This window comes from Acanthochromis polyacanthus, chromosome 16, assembly GCF_021347895.1.
Source record: "Acanthochromis polyacanthus isolate Apoly-LR-REF ecotype Palm Island chromosome 16, KAUST_Apoly_ChrSc, whole genome shotgun sequence".
Taxonomy (NCBI): Eukaryota; Metazoa; Chordata; class Actinopteri; family Pomacentridae; genus Acanthochromis; species Acanthochromis polyacanthus.
This window is the reverse complement of record NC_067128.1, coordinates 46,503-55,886: the sequence shown is the minus strand read 5'-3', so window position 1 is coordinate 55,886 and position 9,384 is coordinate 46,503. Positions and strand designations below refer to the sequence as shown.

General features: G+C 41.3%; 1 protein-coding gene across 1 annotated transcript in view; it reads right to left on the bottom strand.

Annotated features, from left to right (window-relative positions):
* LOC110946199 (calpain-9-like) overlaps nt 1-8,047 on the bottom strand; it is a 26,951-nt gene extending 18,904 nt beyond the window's left edge. The window contains exon 1 of the mRNA XM_051937019.1: nt 8,023-8,047. Coding sequence (XP_051792979.1) covers nt 8,023-8,047 — 25 coding nt within the window. The remainder of the gene's footprint in view (nt 1-8,022) is intronic.
* Nucleotides 8,048-9,384: the final 1,337 nt, after the last annotated feature.

Below are 9,384 nucleotides of genomic sequence, written 5' to 3'. Positions count from 1 at the left end.
CAATTTAAAGTACTGAAAAGCAAAAAAAATGTAATGCCCTTTTTGTGTCACAAGGTCTAGTTTAGAGCTATACCTGTAGATATCATGACATGTTGACACCCATTTGCAATGCATACATGTAATTATAACATACACATACAAATTACATGTACTAACTTGAATTCAGGGAGCTCTGTAGTAGTTCATGGTTGATTAATTTAAAATACAACAACAATGTTGAATTTTACAGTATCAGTGCAGTGGGATTAAACATGTTAAATTTAATTGTACAATGTCATGCTACAAGCAAAATAACCTATACCTAAGTTATAACTTAGGTATACCTAAGTTTTACCATTACACTTTTGAAGGTCGTCACCTTTAACAACTAACATTTCAAAAAGAACAAAACATACATAGTATCTCAATTTAAAGTACTGAAAAGCAAAAAACGATTTTGACATTACCCATGCCATTTTGAGTAAAGAATATATCAGTAACTACAAATACAACCCTGCTGATTTTTTGTACAGTGACAGAAGACAGATGGAACTGTCTTGTAGAAAATTTTGGGTTCTCTGGTACCTGTCCCACACTGAGATTTTTGCCATCAAAAATAGCCAATTAAAAATCTCATCCAACTTTGGGAGCTCATATTTTCCAAACTGAGGTACCTAGAAAGCTCCAGTTTGCTAAGTTATCACACAAGTTTGTGTAGAATGGAACCCAGGGGTGTTAGAACACTTCTGTGCAGTATTTCTAGTACTTTTAAGGTCCCAAACCCCACTCGTGAGTTGGTATCTCTTAATTTTTAGCATTTTTAGCAAGCCCCCATGGCCTGCAGAGTGTAGGGAAACACCTGAGGATGTTTGTGGGGCACTAGCTACATGCAGAGGCCTTGTTTACCAACTCACAGCTCTCTGGTATGTCGGGAGGCTGAGAAATAACCACTTAAAGATGCAAGAAACCCTGGCGAGGCTTTTTATAGCCCAAATTCTGAAAATTTCAGATCCCCACAACTCAGAAACTATTTGAGCTACAGGCCTACAATTTTGCATAGAAAGTACTTTTGTGACTATCTAATGGCATGCAAATTTTGGACTAATTTGAAAATGGTGCAGCAACACCCCCAAGGAATATCTGGTCATTTCACCTGGAATGACCCTAGTCAATTAACCTCAGCATATTTTTGGACTGTGGGAGGAAGCCGGAGTGCCCGGAGAAAACCCACGCATGCACAGGGAGAACATAGTCCAAAAATATGCTGAGTTTAATTGATTACTCTAAATTGTCCGCAGGTGTGAATGTGAGTGGGATTGTTTGTCTGTATATGTAGCCCTGCGACAGACTGGCGACCTGTCCAGGGTGTCCCCGGCCTTCACCCTAAGTCAGTTGGAATAGACTCCAGCTCCCTGTGATTAAGCTGTGTATAGAAAATGGATGGATGGATAAATCTATAATTGGGATTATAGTTTGTTTTTCTCTCAGAAATATGTGTCTCTGGATCGTCCATGTTTGTGATGGTCGTTTGCTGACTCTTTCATGTGAACGTGATCAGAACTGGATTCAGAAACCACGGATTGACTCAACGAGGTTTAAGATTGACAAATGAAAAATTCAAACCCAGTAAACTTTATGTGGAGAAAATATCTAGTGTTTACCACCTGCAGTGACTGTAAATGGAAAAGAATGTTGTTTATCTAGAATGTTACTGTGTTTGGTGTTCAAGCTAATTCATTTCTCTCACACTGATCTAAATGAAAACATGAAGGAATCAGGAAAGATATTTGAATCTTACACGTTTATTTTCATATTTTTTTCATCATCAGTTTGAATAGTAGTAAAAGAAACATTTAATATTCAAATCTCATTCAAACCCCCATCAAATAACAGCAACAACAAGAAACCTAAATCTAAATAAATTACTGAGTTTTATAAGTCATAAAAATGAGACTGAAACAAGCAAAATCTTCCAACAGCTCTAAATATAACACTCGGATTAATTTAAAACAATAAAGCAAATATATTAAATAAAGAAATTAGAAGAATGAAAGCTCATATCTCATTTAAACACAAAAAAACTCCTGAGACGCAACAACAAAACCACAGCAAAGTAAATTACAGTGAGTTCTATTAGTGATGAAAATAACACAAGACAAGCAAAATATTGAACAAAAATGGAAAATTAGTTCAATGATTCGACTGATATTTTCTTGTTTTTATTGTCTTCACTGATCAGATAAAACAGATTTCGAGTCCTGTTCCAGCAGTAAAATAGATTCTGTTTTCTCTGTTCTCTCTTTCCTGTTCAGTCATGTTTAAATCCAGCTGCTGTGTTTGAAATAACTGCAGATAAGAAATATTTTCACAGCTGATTTGTTGATCTGTGGAATCTAACAGGAGCAGAAACGTCTTCAGCATTTTTCATACGTCACCACATCATCGTCTTCATTACTGTGCTGCTGTGGAAACACAAACTATCAGAATTGCATGTTTCATCTCTCAGTGTCTGATTTGCTCTTTACAATCTCACAATGTAGTAAAAATAGTTTCACTGAGCAACAAATTAGTTTGTCATGAATTCTAATTTTCAGGATTCAGTTGTAAAACTCACCTTCTTGCCACGATGTGTTTCGGAACCTGAACAGACGGAATTCTCCTTTAGTCTCCTTGTGAATTTCAAGTTTATCTCAACTTGTTGGTTATAAATTAGTTTCATTGTAAATGTTGTCACCTTTTGTTCTGGTCCAAATGTTGACTGACACAACAATCACTGAGAGCGCTGCTACACCCACAGGAACAAAGATCAACCTGATCCAACAACCTTCAGAGAGAAATAATGAAGCACAGTTAGAAAGTCATGAGGCTGAAGATGAGATGAATAAATGAAAGATGGAGTCAGTTCAGGCAGAGCTCTGAAGTTGTGTTTGTATCGGCTCTCTGACATCTTGTGTCTCTACAGTGTTTCACAATCATTGTCTTGTTCACATGTGTGTGTCTGCATGAACATTATCAGCATCACTTCTCACTGTCAGTCTGCTGATCACACTCATGTCAACAACATGTGATCATGTGATTAAAACACTGTTGTTCTCCTATTTTCTATGTTACTGACCTGAAAACAGAAAGACACAGAGAGATGTTTGATTTGATGATGAATCACTGCTAGTAGATGTTCATACTGTACCTGCATTTAGGCTTGTTTCTGCTGCTGCTGGGTCTGTTGTTGTTGTTGTTGTTGTTGTTGTTGGTCTGATTGTTGCTTTTGTTGCTTTAGTTGTTGGTTGTTGTTGTTGGTCTGGTTGTTGTTTTAGTTGTTCTTTTGGTTGTTGGCGGTGCTGGTGGTGTTGCTATGTTGTCTCCTAAAAGATGATAAAATCAAACACCTGAGAAAATCCCTCATATTTACCATTGACAATCAGTAAATTACAAACTGTCCAGTCATCTTACAACTTCCAGTGAATCATTAAACAGTTTTCAGTGTGTTACATTTCACATCCAGAAGAACCAGTTCAAACTGTTGATCTTCTCCTCACCTGGAAATAGCTGCACTTTGTTACATTTCCTATATTTGACTTCATGTACATAGAAAATGGCCAGTAGAGCCAAACTGGGTCTTCACACTGTTCTATTGATCCAAATCATGAAATCAGCTCTGATTAAATGTTCCATCCTCCATGTGTCGACACAGAGCAAAGATAAAAACTTTTACATTCAACTTCCTCACTGCAGCCACAATTATTGTAATGTTTCAGTGTTTTTCTAAGGAGTCAGTTGAAGATGAAAACATTATGATGTAAATACTTACTTTTAATAACAATCAGATCAACCTCAGAGTTTGTAACTATTTGTCCTGATTTAAACTGTTTGCAGCTGTAACGACCAGCATCCTCATCTGTGACCTTCTTATAACCAGAGAACATTTCTCTGTAACACTCAGTCTGTCTGATTTAGCTGCAGCTTCTCTGGCAATCTGTCCGTATTCAAAAAGTGTTACTGCTATTCTGTTTGTCGAACTAACGAAGATCCAGGTAGTACTTTTATATTTATCCTGATCATCTTTGATGCCTTCACAAGGTAGCGTAGCTTTTCCTCCAACTCTGACAATGATTTCGGAAAAATGCTGAGTCACTGCTGTTGAGAAAATGAGAGAATAACAATAATAATAAAAAAATCATTTTTATAATTATGCTTAACTTTATAATACAGAAAACGTGTATCTCAGCTAAATGAATGTTACTTTATAAACTGTTATTAGTAACATCACAATAGCTTTTGCTCTTCTTCTCTATTGAAAAAAAGCTATTTGTTTCTTACCTGTAAATGGAATCATCAGGATCAGAAACATCTCAAGTGATCTGAATTCAACCATAGTTTTTCCTTCTCTTGTTCTCACACTGTAAACTCTCAAAGTCTCTGTCCAAGTTCCTCTGAAAGACAAATGTAGCATCAACTGTCTGATTAATGTCTCCTCCTCATATGTGGTTCTTTATGTAGGCGGAGCGTAGCAGCTTCTTCCTCAGCCTTAATTCACACGTAAAGAGAAATAAAGACACAATATGTCCATACTGTATGACCAAACTGACACTCAAACTTCATGGTTTGATGGAGCAAAGACATGTTCAAGTTAATAACACTTTGTTGACTCCAATCATCAGAAAGTGCAACAAAAATCGCATTCACACCATTTTAGAAGTACTACTCTCACCATTAAATGAAATCATATTGCAAACTGTATCAATAGTACACTTACATATTTGATAGATAGATAGATAGATAGATAGATAGATAGATAGATAGATAGATAGATAGATAGATAGATAGATAGATAGATAGATAGATAGATAAACCTTTATTGTCCCCAAGGGGATATTCATTGTCACAGGCACTGTCAGGTACATAGAAAAAAAAACACATATCATAAACAGTAAAACACAGGACAATAGGACAACACACATGCTGGTGAGTGATGGGTGGGAAACATAGTAAAGGTGATTAAGATCAGCAGTGGCGGAGGGGACAAAGCTTTTGCTGAAGCGCACCCGTTTCCACCTCAGAGTCCTGAACCTCCGGCCAGAGGGCAGCAGGGAGAAGTGAGTATAGAGGTGATTTAGATGGGGCTTCTGAAAGAACAGATACAGTTAACTCTTCTTCTACTCTGACTCTTGATGTCACTGATGCAGAAACACAGATATGATTTTCGTGCTCTGAGACCTGTTGGTACTTCCTGACAGAAACTTTTCTGAGAATCAAGTTGGAATTTTTTTTTGGTGAGCATATGGTTTAACAATAGCAGAGCTCTGGAGGTGTTACCCACAAATGATGAGCAAATGTCCAGTGTGGTTAAAACACTGATGTGAGCTATTTGAGCATCACACATCTACACTTCATGTTTTCTAAATCTGAACAAGCATGTTGGCTCACACAGTTTCATGAAAATACACATTTATAATTGTGCATTGCAGTATATGAATATACTGTGTTGTCCACTGTGGAAGAAAGTCTGATCAGTTGGCACACTGAGTTTATTTGACCTCGTCACTTCAACTGTGTTTGGGAGGTTTTCATGACATTTACACACTGAAGGCATCAATGAATCTCATCTGAGAGGAGTTTTATATCACACTGTGTTGTTCTGAGCTGAGTTTTCTCATGTGGTTTTGGATCAGTTCTGGTCTGTAGGCCACTGATTCCTCACTGCAGCTTTGATGGAAGACCTTAGAGGGAAGTGTTTAGGTGAGAATGTGGTTCAACAGCAGCAGAGCTCTGGAGGTTTTAGCCTCTGATGGTGAGATGACCATCAGAATGACTCAAGACTCAAGAGAACAGACAGACAACAGAAGATATGATGACACAAGACAAAAAGACACTTATCTGAATCTTGACATTCAGTAACTTGGGGATTTTCACGAAATATGTATTAGTATTGTATCCAGAAATGGATTTCAAAATCTTTACCAACTTATTTTGATGAGATAATTCAGTTGTAGTTGGAGGTCCCACAGTCTGTACAATGCATACTCAGAGGTAGATTCACAATCCCTGGTAGATTTACTGAGTTGATAACCAGCTTCATAAGACTGTTTGTCTCGACTGTGATAATTTGGTTAAATGAAGCCAGATAATGAACAAATACCCTGAATATGTTGAACTTTCTTCATAGTTCAGGCCCCAATGCTCTGGAGCTGAAACAGACATCACTTGAACTGTGTATGGGAGATTTTTCATGACATTTCTACACTGAAGATGAGATTATTAAATTCATTTTCCACATCATCTGGAAAATAGCTACATTTTTATTACTTGATAATATATTTTTTGTCAGTAGCATATTGGGACTAATTTATATTTTATTCTACAACAGGGGTGTCAAACTCAGTTCCTGGAGGGCCACTATCCTGCATGTTTTAGATGTTTCCCTCTTCCAACACACCTGATTCAAATGATAAGCTTATCATCAAGCTCAGCAGAAGCCTGATAACGAGCCTGATCATTTGAATCAGGTCTGTTGGAAGAGGGAAACATCTAAAACATGCAGGATAGTGGCCCTCCAGGAACGGATCTTGACACCCCTGTTCTACAATCCTGTGATGCATGATGACAACTGAACTGAATCTAGAATCTGGAAAAAGAAGCCTACATATAAGCAGTTTATAGATACTTGAACAGTGATGTTGGTGCACCCCTGATGTGGAACTTTTAGGGGTGGGATTACGTCCATATTACCTACCACAGGAGTTTTCACACACCATCGCTGTGGCTGTTTACATCCCACCGTCAGTTGCAGCGGCCGGCGCCTGTGACGTCATCCACACTGTGATCGCGGGACTCCAAACCCAACTCCCCAACGCCCTCATACTAATCAGTGGGGACTTCAATCATGTCTCTCTCTCTCCTGTGCTACGAGAGGGAATAAAATCTTGGACCTCCTGTATGCTGACGTGGAGGGAACATACAGCTCTTCTTCTCTCCCTCCTCTGGGGGAGTCAGACCATAACCTGATTCACCTCGATACCACCTACAGGCCGCTGGTGGAACAGCAGGCGGCCACCATGAGGACTGTAAAGGTTCATCCCGATCTCACGAGGATTCGTGAAACTGTTACGTAAATTTTTGTTTCGGTTTCGTGCGCACCAACACGATTTCGTCATGTTTTTCGTGCCGCTCACCACGAAATGCGCACCAATGTATTTTAAACGGCGGACTTTTCGTGCCACCCAGAACGTATTTCAAACGAATGTGTGTATTATATTTTTAATGTAAAACCGTGGCGAATCCAACGCTATATTTTGCATGACATCGTCCCTAACCATAACCCTAACCATAACCCTAACCATAACCTAACCATAACCTAACCATAACCCGGTGGTACACTTACCAATTTGCATAGGAATTTAAAGAATGTCCGGCGGCCGGCGGCCGCAAACGCAATCACACAAGCAGTATACGCCGATGGACAGCTTAGATCGTCATGAATCCGCTGGTATAAACCACTTTCAGCTGTGATTACCACAGCGGGTTTCGTTGTGAGCAACACGAAAAACATTTCGTGGTGAGCGGCACGAAAAACATGACGAAATCGTGTTGGTGCGCACGAAAAAGAAACAAAAAATTTACGTAACAGTTTCACGAATCCCCGTGAGACCGTGTTGAAAGGTTTGGTCTAAGGACACAGAGGAGGCGCTGCAATAGTGCTTCTATGTCACGTACTGGGACCTTTTCAAAGAGGACTATGGTGAGGACATTGAAGGCCTCTCCCACTGTATTACAGACTACATCGGCTTCTGTGAGGACAACATTGTCCAGATTAAAAAGATCCACTGCTTCTCCAACAGCTCTCCAAACTCCGCACCAACAAAGCCAGTGGGCCGGACAACATCAGCCCCAGGGTCCTCAGAGCGTGTGCCGGGCAGCTTGCCGGAGTCTTTCAGCACCTCTTTAACCTCTCCCTGAGGTTGATGAAGGTGCCCAACCTGTGGAAGACCTCCTGCATCGTCCTGGTACCTAAGAAAGGACGTCCCAGGGCTCTCAATGACTACAGACCTGTGGCATTGACGTCGCATGTCATGAAGACCTTTGAGAGGCTGGTTCTTCAACACCTGAGGACTCTGCTCTCTGCTTTCTTGGACCCCCTGCAGTTTGCATACCAGAAGCACATTGGCGTGGAGGATGCTATCATCTGCCTCACCCACAGGGCCCTGTCACATCTGGAGTGGCCTGGGGGCACCGTGAGAGTCATGTTCCTTGACTTCTCCAGTGCCTTCAATACCATCAGGCCCTGCCTCCTGGGGGAGAAGCTGCTGGAGATGCAACTGCACCCTGACACCACAACTTGGATCCTGGACTAACTCACAGGCCGGCCGCAGTACGTCAGGGTGGACAGCTGCATCTCTGAGGTGGTTACAAGCAGCACAGGAGTACCCCAAGGAACCGTCCTGCACCCTTCCTCTTCACTCTCTTCACCTCTGATTTCCGGTTCAACTCTGGTTCCTGTCACCTCCAGAAGTTTTCCGATGACTCCTCCATTGTTGGATGCATTACTGATGATGACGAAGGGGAGTACAGAGGACTGATTGAGAGCTTCATCACATGGTGTGACAGCAACAACCTGAAGCTCAATATTAGCAAAACCAAGGAGGAGGTTGTGGACTACCGGAGGAGCAGGAGGTCCCCTGCCCCCATCATCATCCAGGGGGAGGAAGTGGATGGGGTGGACTCATATTGGTACCTTGGGGTCCACATCAACAATAAACTGGACTGGTCCCACAACACGGACGCCCTCTTCAGGAAGGGACAGAGCAGGTTGTTCTTCCTGAGGAGACTCAGGTCGTTTGGCGTCTGCAGCAGGCTCCTGAAGACTTTCTACCAGTCTGTGGTGGCCAGCGCACTCTTCTTTGCCGTGGTGTGCTGGTGGGATGGCATCAAGACTGGTGAGGTCAACAGGCTTAACAGACTGGTGAAGAAGGCCCATTCTGTTGTGGGCCTTCAATTAGACAATCTGGAGACTGTGGTAGAGAGGAGGATCATGGACAAAATCAAGGCAGTCCTGGACAACCCCTCTCACCCTCTCCACGACGAGCTGTGGGACATGGGCAGCTCGTTCAGCCAGCGCATCATCCCACCCAGAAGCAGAACTGAGCGCTTCAGGCGCTCCTTTGTGCCCACCACCATCAGACTCTTAAACAGCAGCGGAGGCCACAGTACATCACTGCACTGACCCCCCCCTGGAATTACTGTACATAACTCCTGTTGATTACTGTATTTAACTCTTGTTACCCTTCACACTGTCACTTTAATATCACTGTCACTTTACTTCACTGCACTGCATAGCTCAGTTGTCCTGGATGACACTTTTTGACATTGTGAATACCTCACACTGTTTGCTGCTACTGGTCAGTTTATTGT